This window comes from Helicoverpa armigera, chromosome 18 (genome assembly GCF_030705265.1).
Source record: "Helicoverpa armigera isolate CAAS_96S chromosome 18, ASM3070526v1, whole genome shotgun sequence".
Classification (NCBI taxonomy): Eukaryota; Metazoa; Arthropoda; class Insecta; order Lepidoptera; family Noctuidae; genus Helicoverpa; species Helicoverpa armigera.
The window spans coordinates 10,400,724-10,418,718 of record NC_087137.1 but is presented as its reverse complement, the minus strand read 5'-3'; the positions used below and the strand labels follow the sequence as shown (position 1 = coordinate 10,418,718).

Below are 17,995 nucleotides of genomic sequence, written 5' to 3'. Positions count from 1 at the left end.
ACTTGTCAAAACTACATTATTGTACACTACTGAGAAAAGTCTTTTTTTATCATCGATACATTTTTTTTACAATTTTGGGTACCTAACTAACCGGGTATTGAAGTCCAAAAGTGTAAAATATTTTTTTGTATTGTCCGGTTACAACGACTTTTCTCTTCACCTGTACAAATGACTACTGAACGTTAGTGTACACGTATATTTACACTAGATACAATTTACAGGTCGAACAGGTAACTAAGCTATCACTAATTACTTCATATAACACTCGAAGGCACATCTTTGTTTATAGAATGACCTAATTTTATTCTGTCTTTGTTTGAAGCTGAAGTGATCTAGTACTTCATGATGGCAATTTTTTTACGCGTTCAAACAATCTTTAGTACGATATATACAAACATTACTTTGCTTTTTAGATGTTTTTATACACAATTTTTGCTATTATTTTTACTACTGAGCGCGTAAAAGAAACACCGTCATTATCACCAGCCAACGATAGTGTAAATCATTTCTATATTAACATGATTATAATCCACTTCGTTGACAAGTATAAATATTTACATGAAATGACAAGAAGGTATGAGGTCTTCTCTTTTTGGTTAAAATCACAACAAGTACGATACTGAAAATATAATTACTTTTTTTATTTTATTTATTTATATTTTATTATCTACAGTCCGCTCCGCCACGTCAACTAATGAATCGTTCAGAAACACTACTGTTCAATGTACACGATTTTGAATCACTCGTTCACTTTTTAGAACACCAAACATTTGAATTGTAACGGCTGTTTTAATACTGGCACAGTATAATTTTGAATATTTGAATTTGGAATTTTATAACGAACCACTACAAAGGAAACTTACAAATCTAATGGTCCAAAATATCGCTAACGAAGTGAAGAATTGGGATTGTGTTGAATTTCTTCATGCCCAGGAAAGTAATTACAATAGTTTGGTCTTTCAGCAATCACCGAAGTATATTTTTATGTGAAACATCTATTGGTAAAAACTATTCTTGCGCCGTGACTTTAAACGATGAAAATTTTTCGTTTGTTCTTCTCTGTCATAGAAATTGTCATTCATGTGCCTCTAGGCTGTTATTTATCATCAGCCACGGCATTATTTCCATAACTCCTCAGGTTCATTTCTAATGGCATCACGGCTGGCTTTATCACTTTTAGATGTTCCACATCATCCAAATCTGTCACCTCTCCAAAATTTTCGGGGCTATTCACTTCGACAGCTATAATCTTTTTACTATTTTCAATTTTAAATGGGGAAGAACGATTTATTTTTTAACCAGAATTCACTACTAGAAGTCCATTTTAACGAGTATTTGGTTGTAACTCGTGTGTTCAGTAGCGCGGCGCGACGCGGTGTCGGGGCGAGCGGCGCGGGGGCGCGGGCTATGGCTTGAGGCGCTTGAAGCCCGCGCCGTCCTGACCCAGCTTCAGCTCCTCGTAGAGGGTCGGGTCTACCTGTGGAGGCAAGACGATGGTTAGTAATTACCAGGACCAGTGATGGTATAGGTAAGAGATCGTGGTTGAGTTAGAGTACCAGCACTAGTGACCTGTTTGCTTCGATAGGCTTACCGAAGCCTACAAGAACTCAAGAATAAGCAGATGATAATGATATTTCAGAAATCTGTTGCTTAAGATTAAGAGGATCTCGCGGCAGTCACCGCCCGGATACATCGATCATGAAGTAAATTTTTCAATACATTTACTTTCATGGCAGGGTCGGTCCATGAATGGAAGACCATTTTTGTCATGACGAGTTTTTCCGTGTTTTGAAAGGCACTGTCATTTAAACATCTCTGGCAATCCTCAGAAGCCAGAAAGTTTGACAACTGGTCTTACCAAGAGGTCTTACTTAACATAGTGGAAGAGATCAGATAGGCAATTTACTCCATACAGCATTTGGCTAGACTGGAAGCCAACTCCAACATGCATGAAAAAGGCTAGGTAAATTGTTAGTGTTCCTTACCTCCCGAGCTGTAGGGACGGTGGTGCCAGGATTGTTGAGCGTCTCCTGCCTCCAGGCGGCGGAGTTGGACACGCCGTTGGGGATGGGGGCGACACCATTCGTGCCGTTTGAGCCGTTGGCGCTGCCGTTTAGTATTGTACCCTGATCATGGAAAAACAGCATTTGAAATATTTATTTACTAAAGTTTTGAGGATGTCTTTCTTCGTGAATGAGAAGTCAGTTTGCAAGTGATTATAGCTACCTTCACTCACTTCTTAAGTGAAGTAATAAATAAGCTGATGATGAAGGTTTGACAGTTCATTCCTTCTCTATATGAGAAGAGGCCTGTGTTTTTTGGAGGGTAAAAAGGCTGATGATATGTATGTCAATGGGTATGGTGTGGCAACTTACGTTGACGGCAGTATCAGGATTTGGTTCCCTGAGGTAGCTCGGGTTTTCAAATGCTACACCTCCTTGTGCTTTAAGTCTAAGGTTCTGCAAAAGAAAAGTCTACGGTGAGTAGATGTTATTGGCAAAGATCAATTAATTGCTGAAGGGGTTTTGGTGAGAAGTTGACGATAAGACCCCAGACACAACAATCTGGGTCTAAACTAGGACAAAATATAGTAAAAGAGTGTCACCAACATAATTTTAACTGTAACTGTAGGAGCAGATAATATTTCTTGCCATAAACACGATTATGAAAACGTTCATATGACAAGTGATCTTTAGCTTGCAGCATCACATTTAAGAAAACCCCTAAAATGATCCCAAAATTGTACCAAGTTCTTACCTTCCTATATCTATAATAAAAGCCAGCAGCCAGCAGTATAGCGGCGACCAGCACGCACGCCACTGCGACGCCGACGGCGGACGCGGCGCTGCTGCCGCTGACGGGCGCGGCGGCGGCGCCCGACTCCTGGCCGGCTGTCGTGAACATTATCGGCTGGCTGAGGGATGAGGTACCTGTGGGGAATGGTGAGTTTAGTAAACTGGTTGAGGGTGGTGGATATGGTAATGATGATGGTTAATTAGTTGGTGCTAATGAACATGTTGCGGTAGACACTAGCCGTCTGAGTGATACGGCATGTATAAAGAAAATGTTTTTGAACTTCGCATTAAGATATATTAATTAAAGTCGAAAAAATAGTCATCGAAGTAAACAACGCCTCAAAATTACGGTCGTTTCGTTCTTATTATGCTGATAATGTTTCTCTTGTTTCGGACTGTAAATAAAGCTAAAGAGTTGCCTAAACGTACTGTTGTCAGGAATTTGGTCCGATTTGAAGAATATTTCTGTGTTAGCCCTTCTATCGAGAAATAGAGGCTTATCCGGGTACGCGCAGTATTTGCTATGGGACGTGGATTAAACCGCTGTCAAAAGCTAGTAAATTATAATCTGGAATTTCTTGTTCCAATAACACAGTCTACTCACCAACATCATTAGCGGCCTTCACAACGCACTCGTATCTGACATCGTCTTGCAAGCCAGTGAGCACCACGCTGGTCTCGCTGGTGTCGAGCTTCTCCGGCACCTTGGCGCCATACGCGCGCCAGAACACGCGGTACAGGTACACTGTTTGTGGGTTCTTGACGGGCGCTTCCCAGCTGTCATGGAAAAGTTAGGGTTAATGCTGGGTTAAGTGTGTTGGAATATGTGAGATTGTGATATGATATGATAGATATGTGATAGTCTGGGTGACCTAAAACTGTCTATTGAACAATAAGAATCCTGCCTACCTGTGTGTTGTTACTGCAAACCACTTCTTCTTCCCAGCAAAAACACATAGGAAGTGGTGAAGGGTGGGCGTTTTGTGGGCTGTTTTTTTTAAATTCCTGACGCTCAAAAAGTGGTGTTTTGCAGTCAAGTTTGAATTTGACTTTGTTTTTGCCTTTTCTAGCCCCGTGTTATGCTCAGAAACCATAGGTATTAGGGGCCGGTGGAGGTGCTTTCAGAAATTAGTTGAGAGCCGCCATTAAGTTAGGCTCCGATTATATTATATACCTGAGCAGCACAGAGTTGGGCGTAGGAGCGCGATGCGCAGTAAGCCGGCGGGGCGGGCCGGGCAGGCGCGCGCCGGAGTCGCGGAAGCACGCCAGCGCGCGCCGCGCGTGCTGCAGCGCGCACGTGCGCGACACCGCGCCGCCGCGGCACAGCTCCAGGCAGTTGCGAGGAACACCCCAAGAGGCGCAGCAGCTGCGGTGATCTGTGAGAGAAAGCTCTCGATAAGGCTTGAGACCAAAATATGTAAGTTGCTAAGTTGATGCTACAAGTTATTGCCCAATTTTTTTTCAAAATCATCAAATGACTCCTCCCGCTGTGGGTAAGCCAGCGGTGAGAGAGTGTCAGACTCTTACTGACTAAAACTCATCGTGTTTCTTCGTGGGCCTTTTATGTACTAGGGCCGCGGTAACTCTTTCGAACAATCCCGCAGGAGTTACAGAAAAAATAGACCTGCAAATCACAAGAGAATAAGGTTGAACTTACCGGAGCCATCGGCAGCACACTTCATAAGCTTCTCGAAGTCATTCATACACTCGGGTCGGTCCATGATGTTGTCCATGTCTAAGTGGAAGCTGCACGCGTCGATGCAAGATGACGACACGTTCATCTATGCAAATAACAAAGGGAAAGTGTTTTTATATAGAGTCTTCAAATTCTAGAGACGGCCGAATCAAAATTCAGAGTGACCCATAAAATGTTCAACAACCAAATGAAAATTAGGGTTCCATTAACTTCTGACATCTTAAATCAGCTTACAAAAACTCACTGGAAAGTTACAGCTCCCATTGTTTCCAGCCTTTGACCCCAAATATTGTCAAACAATACCCCTTGAATAAACAACTGGCAAATAAGCCGAACTTCGTTACTGAAGTCCCAAAGACATCAAATTATCGGCAGCCTTCCGAAATTAATGTTTTCCAAGAACGCGGTGCGGTTAGAGTCTCCCATAGTTTATATTTAGATGGTAAGACAGCAGACGGGTGGTTTTGGTTGAAATGGACCCTCTAATTTAAGGCTTGACACGTCACAGTATTTGCTTTGGGTGTTCAAATTAGAAATTGTCTTCAAAGTTGTTTTTGTGGCGTTTGATTCGAGTCGGACAGGCGTTTCTTTGTTGGTTTTACGATATCGTGGGTGGGGAGAGATTTATTAAGACTAGTTTACAGGAAAAAAATTGCTAACGAAACTGAAAATAGTAACAAAAATATAAATAGTCTCTTTCTGAGAAGAGAGAGCAATAAAACAATCTTGAATTAAAAGTTTGACTGTCTTCAGGGATCTCCTTATTGGGATTATAGTTACATTAAACTTGTTCAGAGCTGAAAAACCTCAATTCATTATTAATTGCAAAATTAACCCTGTCTGACGCACTTTCACGTCAAAATAGTCTAAATCCTGAAAAAGTCATAGGCAACTTTTTATACAGGTTCAAGACGTAGTGCAGGTAATTTTAAACCAACGCCAACTTAATACATACAATTCTGATTGAAGACTCAACTTACTTGTGTACAGCACTCAGTAACATTATGATGAGGAGTGGAAGGTCGCAGCCTGACGGACACGGGCCGCAGAGTCTTGCCGAAAGCGTTCTCGGCGTGACAGAAGTAGTCGCCCTCGTCTGCTTCAGCTATCTTCTTTATTATCAAACGCATTGTGTATTTTGTTTGTTCCTGGGAGAAAGAAAAATATATTTTAGGATCATTTTTTTTTCCTTGAACTTTGAGATTAAACTCCATGTTTAAGATATAATTAATCTGTTGCTAGGTCTTCCAAATAAAAAAATGGGGTCATCAGGCATCCACAAACGAGGAGTTTATTCTGTAGGAGTAGGTAAATAACAGCCTTTAAGGGGTGTTTGAGTATTCACTAACAAGAGATCGCGAAAAATATCTGCAAATTAAATGGTAAATAGGGCTTCAGGGATAATATCACGTCTTAAAAAATATAAAACTAAAAGGATTTGCTATAAATACAATCCTGCCAAAAGCAAACATTTCTATACCAAAAGACAGCTTCCAGCAAATAACTGAAGTACAAAATATGTTGCAGTCTGTCCAAACCACAAACCACTTCGAGAATCGTGTACATAGAGTGGAAAGTTTAAATGCAAGAAGTTTCGTCACAGAGCCGTATGTTAGATCATTTTATGTAGCGAACAGAAACCTTATTGGAAACTTGGTGACATAAACTGGTAACAAGGAACCGTATGGCTTTCGTATGCACCTTATCGCAGATTTTGTGGATCAAGTTTGGGAAAGTTGCAAATTCTCGGGTGGGCGTCGGTTGCATCAAAATTCAGGGATTATTTTGACCCAGTTTTTTATGCATATCGTGGGAGATATAATCAATGAAGAATATAAATACGAAAAGCATCAAACATAAGATTGTTAAACCAAATTTCGAAAAAGGAGGGAAAAGGATAAAATAAAACTTTTGAAATGGCTGTAGAAGTCGGTGGCACAGTCTGCAACTTGCAGACACCGACTTCTAGACCAATGGCAAAGTATTTTTTTTTCACTTTCAGTATTTTTTTGCAATCGGTCTATTTTTTATTAAGTTTTTTACTTTCCAGCAGCATTTTACCTCCGGTTTATATTTAATCATTGTAATAGCACAAATCACAATTCCGATTGAACAATGGATACCTTATCTCGAGCCTGTCAAGATAGTCTACAACTTTAATAAGATGACGAGAGCAAATTGTTCACAAAGGCTTAGAGACCCAACTATGGCAGATAATATTACAGGCTAGGTATCTTGAGGTAAAATCAGTTGTAGTTTCGGGTCCTGGGCCTGGTCGTGACAATTGACAGTGATGTTCGTATTTTAGGGTCCAATTTAATGGTTCCGGTTACGATATTATGGGTTATAGCTATTGTAAGTGGCCTGAATGAGATTCAAATTGAGATAACATTTCAAAGAGTTAAGGTTTTTTTCGAAGTTCCTTTCTACGGTTCTACGTGTGCCCTAAAAGCACAATATGCATTTAGCTACTAGCAACTATATCTTGCGATTTAAAGTTATGCGGTAATGTTTAACGAAGATCCATAATTACTAAGTTACAAAAAATCTAATCGTTTAACCTGTGAAATTTACAAATACCAAGCTATATGTTTCTTACTTCTTTTCGCGAAAACGGCTGAATGGATTTTGTCGAAACTTAGATTTAACAGAATAACATAAAGGCTGTTTTTAACTCGGTTGCGGGAAGTAGGTACTACAAGAAGCGAGTGAAATCACTGACGAAAACCAGTTAGTAATAACACACTTACCTCAGGATCAGCCAACAGCTGTATAGTATAGTTAGGGCCGTCAATAACAGCAGTTCTCCCGTTGGGGTCTCTCCAGAAGGCAATGGTGGGTTTGGGCAGAGCTTCGACCCTGCACTCGAGGATCACGGCGTCTCCTGCTGCTGCCATTGTGATGCCGGAGGCTTGGATTGTGGGTACGTCTGTAGGGGAAAAAGAGAAATAATGTGAAGAAGTACATATGTGTCTGTTTTTGTAGTGTTGCTCCTTGGGTTTTGAATGGGTTGGGAAGTATTTAAAAAAGTCTGCACAGTCTAGATAAAAAGTTCATTTTATTATGATAATTTGGCAATAGGCATAGTTTGTTGTTGTTTTTTTTTACTAACATTATGAGTAATGTACTTGAATAAATAAGCTTTCTCTTATATTCTATAGTTTTGCTCAAACACGTGAATTTGTATTGTTTTTGTACATATGTACTATCTTAACATTGAAAGGTCAAATTCATAGAAAACTCTTTAACAGGCTACAAACAAATAGGGTCCATATTAAATGAGGGACTGCTTTTTAAATCGAAGGTTAATATTATATGTAGAAACTGGTTGTACGCAGACTATTTAAATCTTAAGAAAATTGAAACCAAAGAAGCAATCTTTAAGTAACTTACGTGAAATGTTGATCTTCCTGGAAGCCTGCATGGGAGTTCCGTAGCCGTTGTCAGCGTAGCACGAGATCTGGTCCATGTCGCGTGTCACGTTGTGGATCACTGTCACCATGTGACGAGTTACTTCTTGACGGACTAGACGACCTGGGAGAGGGAAAAGAAAATAATTATTAAGAGATAATGGCAGATAGAAGAGTAGATACAAATACGACCAATCGTATTTCCCAAGATAAGGGATGGGGAGGGAGGAGAATGATGATGATGTTGGTGACGTCGTAATTCTTATTTTCACGAAGATGTGATACATAGTCCAATTTGATAAATGGTGTTTCATTTTAGATTTTTATGTTTAAACCGAGTTCGACAGTTTCCAAAATAAGTCGTTGGAATAGTACATTTGTATCATTAAAGTAATTTTGGTAGCTGAAATAGAGCCTAAAACCCTATACAGAATATAACCCGAGTAGGTTTATTACTTGTTTTTTTTTTTAATTCTATCCAAGTAACCATAACTATCTATTTATTTCCAAATACTAAATCTACAGAATACAAACAAATCATCAGCTTTGTTAAAACTTGTGACAAGAACAATTGTTTTAGAAATCAATAATCTATGGTTTAGACGAAGCCAATCAACATAAAGCGACGTTGTATTGGAAAACGATTGCTTCCAGTCCCAGAGGCAGACCCACTCGTATTGTAGAAACATCTACAGAAGTATAACAACTTGTAGAAGATGCGGCTTAGAGAACAATAAGTGAATTTGTCGCAGTAACTACTGTCGCATCGAGGAAATTATAACTAATCCCATTTCAAAATTAGTCAATTAATTTTAGATACCACGTTTATAAAGGAAAGCTATAGGGTTATTTACAAAGAGAGTGTGAAAAATTGTTCTGACGACACGCCGGCAGAGAAGGTCACCCATCCACGGACTGACCGCGCCAAGTGTTACTACCTAACGAACTATAGGCACAGTCAAAGTCAAAGTCAAGATTACTACAGTAGTTACTAGGTAAACCTACCCTTACGATCGGTCTATCTATGTGGCTGTAGCTAGCCATGAGCTCATCCTACCTTAATTTTGTTAAATGTGTGCCTTCTGCATTTCTCTATCATATGACCTGATATTACTCAAGTCTCATAGTATTCTTATTACTGGCTTGGCTAGCGTCTTTTATTTTCTGTTCATACAATATTCAATTAAGGTTCAAAAGTTAAATACAGATTAGTTATATTAAAGATCCAATTTAAGAATTTTCTTTCTAGTATTTACTTAAGTTTTAGACTGTATTTTTCAATGAACGGAGCTTTTCATTTCGTTCTAACTGAACATTATAATTTTGTTAAGAATATGGCACCCAACGTGGGACCACGATAGTCTCCTTAAATTTAAGAGCCCAGCTCTTGTCGGTGCAGCTCCTTCCATTTACGCCTATCTAGCGCCAACTCCTGAATATGACCACGATAGTATAACAATATAAAAAAAAATCTTTTAGTATTTACGTGATAGTGGTAGGAGGTAAATTAATTCCCAAAAGATTAAAATAGTTGGGTATAGTACGTAAATAAACCCACCTGTGTGGGTCGTAAATGCAGGGTATGAAAAATGCCCTGAAATGGCACCCACGTGGGACTCAGTTGATGTCTGTGTAAAATGCATCGCCTACGCTTAGAAATGTTGTAGGCGTGAAATATTTTAGCACCGAAGTGGGTTGGAGTTAATAGTACACTATTTGTAAAATATCATTCACGTCAAAGGGAGTGTTATTTTATACGATAAAAATTTAAATAGAAAGATTCTATTTTTTTATTTTTAAGTTTCAGCATTAGTTGAGGTTTAACATTTAATTTTTTATGAAACCTTATAATGAGAGTTGATTATAGTCTGATTTGAAATAGACTGTTCTATCTTGGAACGAAATAGCTAATCTAAATATATACACACTAGCCGTTTTCCTGCGGTTTTACCCGCGTCCCGCGGTAACTACTGCCCATACCGGGATAAAATATAGCCTATGCTACTCGTGGATAATGTAGCTTTCGAATGGTGAAAGAATTTTTAAAAACGGTCCAGTAGTTTTTGAGCCTATTCATTACAACCAAACAAATAAAGTTTTCCTCTTTATAATATTAGTATAGATGAACAAAACACGTTATATTACCTGTATTAATAGAGTTAGAATTTAAACTTACCAGAAATATAGAGCGATATAGTAGGCGTGGGTGTTCCCATAGCGATGCAAAGGATTGTCATGCTGGATCCTTCTACCACCAAGTTCACGGGGTTCACTGATGGTGGCTGAGGACAAGTAAACATTGTTAAAGAACATTATTTATAAAGATAAAGATATTTTATTTATAAAACATGAGTATACAAGGTGTTAGAGATACAATAAATAAGAACCTTCATGTTTTGCCGTTATTAAACAGCGTACAAATATTGTTGTTACAATGCAATTATAATCGATAGAAAATGTCATAATATTAGGTGTTTAAGAAGTATGTCAAGCTCTGTAGCACAAATCTGTCAAATGTATTTGAAATAGTTTTAAATTCAAAGTCTATCTATAATAAAATACCAAAAGAAATCTTTTGGTATTAAGTAAGTAAGTATTATTATAAAGGAGTTATTGGCTCAGTGACAGCACAATACAGCTTAATCTATCAACTAGACTGCAGAATTAACTGACGGCCGATAGTTATTTTGAATTTGAATCCAATCATGACCCGGCCAGATACTTCATCATTGTAATTAGCACACAACCATACATCTCCATTCTTATGTATCAGTGCGTCAAACTATCGGCCGACTAAAGTTTGTAGCATACGTCGGGTCTAATAATAATAATATCGGGGAACTTTTTCACACACGGTCGGTTAGCCCCATGGTAAGTTATTAATTAACTTGTGTTATGGGTCTTAACACAACTGATAAACTACATATAGCTACATATTTATAAATACATATTATAACACCGAAACCACGGCCAACAAGCATGCTCATCACACAAATGTCGACCGAACCGGGAATCGAACCCCGGACCTCAGGTTCGGCACGCCGGTAGTCAGACCCAATTATATTTTATAAAAGGCTAAGCAGCCATTTTGACCATTTCAGAAAACGTAAAACACATTAACTAAAGGGTTTGAAATATTCATAATGAAAGACCCTTTAAAGACAGACAAACTTTGAAGTGGACCCGTCTTCGTTTCGCATTGAATTGTATACATTTTAATTGGGTTCGGGTTAATTAAAGTTGCAGATAGTTTTATGAGTTCCACCATTAATTTGTTTTGAAAGTAAGGTCTTAGACCCGGCTCTCATTGACGGTATGACACGGTATTTAGATGAGGAAAAATGTAGCTAATTGGTTGTATTTTTTATACTCGTTTTAAAGATACCCTAATGGATATACAACCCTTCATGCACAAGTCCGACTCGCAGTTAGCAGTTCTTTATTGTCATAATTTTAATTTATATTTTAATTCGTCTAAAAATCCCGTACCGCCAATGAGCACCAGGCCTTATTGCCAATGAGTTTATTCACTCTACTGTATAAATGTATAAACGCAATTCTACATTGCATTTCTGTTTGTCTTTGAGAGTTTTATTTTCATACATTTTCTTATAACACTTCAAAAGGGACAATTTGCATTTAAAATAATCTCCAACGGAGTTGGAGCAAGCCTGTAATGGCAAAAGATATTGAATTCAATAGCACCTCTGTATATTTATTTTATTTTTGAGAATATTTTTAAGTGGTAAATGTTTATGTAGATGGTTATTTTTAGAAGTTTTGTTTGTTATTTATATGTAAACTCGGTTGGAATTGAAATAGCTAGTGGTTTTGAGATCAGAATTCAACTATTTCTTTTAACAAAATTGTTTGTTTTTTTAAGGGGATTTTCAAAATGTTAATTAATATTAGGTGCCATCTTGCTAGTGCTATAGTTATTTTTTACCGCTATGTGAAAGAAATAAATGCAATTAAATTGTTGTATTTTTAAATTGATGACACAAGTCATTTCTTCTACTGAAATATTTCATGAGATTATTTATTTTCAACCAATTCTTAAAAACGAGGGAGGCTCTTCATTCTACTGCAATTTTTTCTTTATATTATATTATTTAAAAACTGCCTTACCTCAACATAAGCCGGGTAAGCCGGGTCAGTCCAGGCCAACAGCGTCTCCGACGGCTGCGAATCCCCGGCAGCCGCATGAGCCTTCACCCAGATGACGTACTGCGTGTTAGGAGACAACTTCTCCAGGGTATGTCCTGGGACTGTGGTTGTGATGTTTGTCACGTTCGTCTGGCTGAGTTGAGCTGGTGATTTGAAGAATAATCTGGAAGAATGAAGGTTCGTTAGGATATTTATAGAGGAATAAATTTGCTAGATTTTGTTGAGGATAGCTTTGAAAACGTCATCAAGCCGACCCTAACATAGTTGGGAAAAAGGCTCGGAGGAAGAAGAAGTTTTGAAAACGTCACTTGACTGACTGATAAGGGTTTCATTGAGGTAAAACAAAGGCGATCGATTTGTCGGCAAATTAAGTATATCTGCATACGGGATGCAGTATTAGCAAGTTCTATCAATCTCTATATGCTTGCAAAGATAGAAACATAAAATAATGTTTAGAATAGTTACAAAACTAGTTTGATAGCCTAATATTATAAAGTATTGATAGGTACAGAAGGATCCTGTCGGGTCTGCGGGATTGATTGAAAGATTACAAGTCCAGAAGGACTAAGTTGAGTTGTTGTTAGTAAGAATCTGACATTCACGCTGCACCCACCAAAATAAATACTATAAGAAACCTTTTACAAAATAAAAAAGAAACATTTCCTGCAAACTTCCAAGGCTTTTCAAAACCATTATAGTTCATAAACTGCATTTAGTGCGACAATTCTGAACTAAATGTTTACTTTTTATTCACCAGAACTCTCATAATGGTCCCGTTGTGGTACAAGCTAGGACAACAATTAAAAAAATCCATAGTTTCATTAAAAAAGTTTGCTTGTAGTTTCTGGTTAAAATTTGCCGGTAGTTGTAACCAAACGGGTTACGGAATAGTTTGGGGATCGGAAAATAGCTTCGGGGTTATTTTTGTGGACGCTCGAGTAGTATTTTGATTTGAGAGGTGGCTATTATTTGGGGAACTGGCTGTTTGTTTTGGAATTTTGTTTATTCTGTCTAAAAATAGTAAATTATTCTCTGGTTTTTCGAGTGTGAAGGAGTGCTACTTTTGTAGTTCTAGAGTACACTCTTCAAAGTTTTTGTAGGCCGATAGTAGGATTGGGCTCATAAATCAATATGGACATAAATGATAGTACAATCAGGTACCATACCAAACCGACTAAATAGTTTGATTGGATTCAATACAACCTTTAAAAATAGTAAATACAAATAGTATACTGTCGGCAATGTGCGGGCACATAGAGTAAATCGATTTTAGGCCAATATTTGGCAAACAGTATTGTTTTCTTCGAAGGAAAAAATCATGTACAAATTATCTAGAATCGGTTCAATCACTGATTCTGAAAAGTACTTTCAGGTGCACTGACCATATCGCGCTGTATTGATTAAAATGCCTTTTGACCTATTTTATATTCTTTCATACTGTTACGCAACAGTTGATCATTGGAAAAAGGGATATTTCCCGGAAAGGTTTCACAAAGGGATATTCTGGGGAATCGATGTTTGAAATCTGGTAAACATTTTGTGCAACGGACGTGCTGAAACGGACTATGCTAAAAGTTGCGGTAGCTACAAAGTAGGTACATTTATTGACGTAGATACTAATCTATTTACATACCATGGTTATTTCTTCAATTTTTTACCTTTTGACTGTTTTTTTCTCACTCTGAGCTTAGAATTCTTCTCATACAGAGTAGGAAACAACGTTTATTACAACCATTGTTCAAGTTCCACTGGTAATTGTGACTGGTGTGTATTTGAGATGCTGATACTTTAACTCCTACCCTACTTACATTATAAAACTTAGTAATACAATAACTTACGTGTATGTAATCTTCTCGTCGGGCTGAGAAAACTGAGGAGGCTGCCACGTGAGGGTCAGCCATGTCGCCGAGTGAGAGGAGACAGACAACGAGTGTGGTGGTGACGGTATTCCGGCTACTTCTTTCTCTTCTGTTGGGGAGAAAACGGTGAATTAAAATTGTAATGTAAAAATTCTTATTAATGTAATGATTAGCACTTCGACCACCTCACCACAGATCATCGATATAAAACCATAACTAACACAAAAGCCAGTATATCCTCACCAGTATCAGAGACGTTGAAGAGCAGCATGCTGGAAGGCAGCGACTCGCCGAAGCTGTTGGCTGCCACGACAAACACGTGGTACGTGCTGTTCACTTCTAGGTTCTCTAAGTGCGTCATTGTGTCTGTGGTGTTGATTTTCTGTTGAAGAATTATTAAGGAAATACAAATTATAAATGTTAGGTTATCTGGAAGAATGTAACTGTTGGACTATCGAATGTATTTGTTTGGTATTAGGATTCTAATCTCAGTTTAGCTGTGATATTAGAATCCGAAGATTTGACCTTTTTTAGTAAGTGGAGAAGCTCGTGGCTAAGAAATATATGTATAAATGGTTGGTGGATGGGTGACCATTTTGTCATGACGAGTTTATTCGTGTTTTCCCGAATGTCATCTAACTTCTTCGGTTGCTCGGGGAATTTAGTTTCATTAACAAGCGTCTCTCATTCAAAATTTGACCTGCTATGTTCCACAGTATATGGAGTATCTATTACGTATGGTGACTGACAACATTGATTAGTTAGTTAAACTAGAAATAAAGGTCCAGAGCTAAGGCACTAGAAGCAAAGGCTCTCTTAATTAAATATCCAATCGCAATCTACAGATTACTCCTACCTAACTCGGTAGGTATTGCATAGTTTGCTAGCGCAAGAAATCCATTGTACTAGTATACAGGGTGTATTCGAATGCATACCGAGTTCTATTCAAATGGGTAATGCTTAGTGGCTCAGAACAGTTTAATGGGGAAATGTTAGGAACTATAACTTGCACTACGAAAATGGGTCTATTTTATGGAGGGTAGTGTTTATTTATTTATTTGTGTTGTTTTGTTGGGCAATATATGTGGTAATTTTAGGCTGTTAAAAAAGAATCAAATCTATTTATAATAATAATTTTCTATGGCAGCTTTATTCTTTGGGTCAAAAGTTACTGATAACGTTTTTGAAATAGGTAAATCAAATTTTCTAAACTTGGCAGTCTAGGAAATGTTTGGTTGACTTTTTACTGCATAGAAAACATGAGAGAAGATTTTATAGAAAAAATACCATCAGTGAATTTACTCGTGTCCCTTGGGAACCATACGCACATGGATAAAAATCAGCCTATATAACCTTGTTAGGAAAGTGATCTAAGAGTAGGAACTTATTAAATTATTTCATCTACGACCAGTAAAGCAAACACATAAACAGACTCTTAAGCTTTACAAAATATAAGTTTAGATAATAATAAAAATTACTCACATTGTAAGTACTCTGCATAGTATTGTAACTGTACGGCTGTGAGTTATTATCAATCTTCTGCCAGTGGACAACGTACGAGGTGACGTTGGCGCCATCTTGCGGCGGCGCCCAGTCCAGGAACACTTTGGTAGTAGATACTACTGCGTGCAGCTCACGTGGTGGGCCAGGGAGGAGACCAGTTCCTGCGGAAGAGAGAAGGTAACTTAACAATAATAATATTAGCCTCAAGCCAAGACGGCCGTTGTCTCTAAAGAGATCAGTTAGGTGTACTGTCATAGCCAGATGGGACGGACTCCGATACGACTAGACCGTCGAGGCAGTTGAAGAAACTATCCGTTCCGCGCAGTTGTCACCCCCTACAAAGTATGTACTTACGTTCTTTCTCGGATTCTAGGATCTATGTACCAAACCATTTGAACCACTTTAATTGTAATGGCGTGCAAGAACGAAAGACAGTCAGGTAAACTTTCGTAGGTAAGTGTTGTCCTACCCTCCTCGAAGCACTGCACGATGTTGCCGATGTAGGGCACGCAGGAGTTGAGCGCTTGTGGCGCCGCCAGCAGCACTGCTCGTGGTTACGTACCCTCCTCGAAGCACTGCACGATGTTGCCGATGTAGGGCACGCAGGAGTTGAGCGCTTGTGGCGCCGCCAGCAGCACTGCTCGTGGTTACGTACCCTCCTCGAAGCACTGCACGATGTTGCCGATGTAGGGCACGCAGGAGTTGAGCGCTTGTGGCGCCGCCAGCAGCACTGCTCGTGGTTACGTACCCTCCTCGAAGCACTGCACGATGTTGCCGATGTAGGGCACGCAGGAGTTGAGCGCTTGTGGCGCCGCCAGCAGCACTGCTCGTGGTTACGTACCCTCCTCGAAGCACTGCACGATGTTGCCGATGTAGGGCACGCAGGAGTTGAGCGCTTGTGGCGCCGCCAGCAGCACTGCTCGTGGTTACGTACCCTCCTCGAAGCACTGCACGATGTTGCCGATGTAGGGCACGCAGGAGTTGAGCGCTTGTGGCGCCGCCAGCAGCACTGCTCGTGGTTACGTACCCTCCTCGAAGCACTGCACGATGTTGCCGATGTAGGGCACGCAGGAGTTGAGCGCTTGTGGCGCCGCCAGCAGCACTGCTCGTGGTTACGTACCCTCCTCGAAGCACTGCACGATGTTGCCGATGTAGGGCACGCAGGAGTTGAGCGCTTGTGGCGCCGCCAGCAGCACTGCTCGTGGTTACGTACCCTCCTCGAAGCACTGCACGATGTTCCCGATGTAGGGCACGCAGGAGTTGAGCGCTTGTGGCGCGGCGCCCGCGCACACGCCGCCGCACGCGCCCGGCACGCCGCGACGCCAGCAACACTGCTCATGGTTACGGCCTAAGCAAACGCTCTTTGTTAATATAACATGTTATGACTACTAAAGATTAAATACTTAGGTATATGACAGTTTATTATTTAGTAATCCAACGGCAGAACAAGAAATAGATAAAACAGCTGCGCCGATTCCAATAAACAATGTCTAAGTCGAAATAAGTTCCAACTACGATGCTACAAATAGACACATGGATACGCATAGCGGTCAAACTTGTAACCAAAATGGCAAGATGATGCTTAGTTCTATAGAAATCTCTTTCAACAGATCCTGTTTAATGGTATAAATGGTGCATCAAGGTATCTTTACATTCTTGGTCTACAAATAGTCAAATAATAAAAATGTGAAACAAACCCTACAACTTCAATAACTTTAGTAACTGCATTATTATACAAGGACAGATATCTGAAGGCTTACCTCCAGCACCACAGCGCAGCAGCTTATGGAAGTCCTGAGCACAAAGCGGCGCCAACATCCTGAGGTCTGACATCTTGGCATCATATGAACATAGTGGCATACACACTCCAGCCAGCTGCACGCGCTCGCAGCAGGCCGTCACGTTGTAGGCGTTCGATGCTTCTTCTTCTTCTTCTATTACCTGGGGGAGAAGAGGTCTAAGTTGAAGAGAAGAAGGTTAAATGGGATGTAAAGTTCCAAAATGCGAGAAGAGGACCCTCTAGTGATATATCTAGAAGCTGAAAGCTGCCTGATAGTCCTAAGTTGGAAGTTTATAATTCTGATTTGACGGCAAACTCTTGAATCCCGATGATTTATTTGTCTGTCGTGAGAGACGTATTAATTTCAGATGCTATATTGGAAGATATGTTAAGATTTTTACTGTAAAGATAGCTAAGGAAACAAGCAAGTAATTTTGTTATGGTTCTATTAAAAATTGTAAGTACATATGTTGAATTCACTCACTTGACTCTGTGTCCTGAAGATAAGTCTGGGTGAGGCGTCACCAACTCCATGTTCGTTGACTGCTTCTAAGAAAATTTCATAGTCCATGTTGGACTCCAGGTCTTCTAAGATGTATGGAGAATGCACCTGCAAGGAACGGGAAATATTAGACTACGTATAATTTTAGGCGAGGTGTGACTCTCGGCAAGAGAACTGCCTGTAATAGATATCAAGCGATTCTTAGTTCAGCCAAATTGATCATCTATTTTATCCTTTTAATACTAAAACATCAAACTTTGCAAGGCCTCGGGTTGATAAGAGA

The 17,995-nt window shown here is 39.4% G+C and overlaps 1 protein-coding gene across 2 annotated transcripts in view; it reads right to left on the bottom strand.

The window, feature by feature from the left end:
• Positions 1-17,995, bottom strand: part of LOC110379869 (Ig-like and fibronectin type-III domain-containing protein 2) — a 159,817-nt gene that overhangs the window by 13,604 nt on the left and 128,218 nt on the right. For both annotated transcript variants that reach the window (XM_064039025.1, XM_064039026.1), the window contains exons 14-31: positions 17,695-17,820; positions 17,191-17,371; positions 16,644-16,778; positions 15,410-15,591; positions 14,171-14,309; positions 13,907-14,036; positions 12,030-12,231; positions 10,078-10,183; positions 7,885-8,025; positions 7,242-7,420; positions 5,472-5,639; positions 4,453-4,576; positions 3,970-4,171; positions 3,400-3,572; positions 2,758-2,930; positions 2,376-2,459; positions 1,986-2,126; positions 1,291-1,477 (exon numbers count right to left, since the gene is read on the bottom strand). In XM_064039025.1, the coding sequence (XP_063895095.1) occupies positions 1,406-1,477; positions 1,986-2,126; positions 2,376-2,459; positions 2,758-2,930; positions 3,400-3,572; positions 3,970-4,171; positions 4,453-4,576; positions 5,472-5,639; positions 7,242-7,420; positions 7,885-8,025; positions 10,078-10,183; positions 12,030-12,231; positions 13,907-14,036; positions 14,171-14,309; positions 15,410-15,591; positions 16,644-16,778; positions 17,191-17,371; positions 17,695-17,820 (2,658 nt within the window). In that variant the 3' untranslated portion in view covers positions 1,291-1,405. The remainder of the gene's footprint in view (positions 1-1,290; positions 1,478-1,985; positions 2,127-2,375; positions 2,460-2,757; positions 2,931-3,399; positions 3,573-3,969; positions 4,172-4,452; positions 4,577-5,471; positions 5,640-7,241; positions 7,421-7,884; positions 8,026-10,077; positions 10,184-12,029; positions 12,232-13,906; positions 14,037-14,170; positions 14,310-15,409; positions 15,592-16,643; positions 16,779-17,190; positions 17,372-17,694; positions 17,821-17,995) is intronic.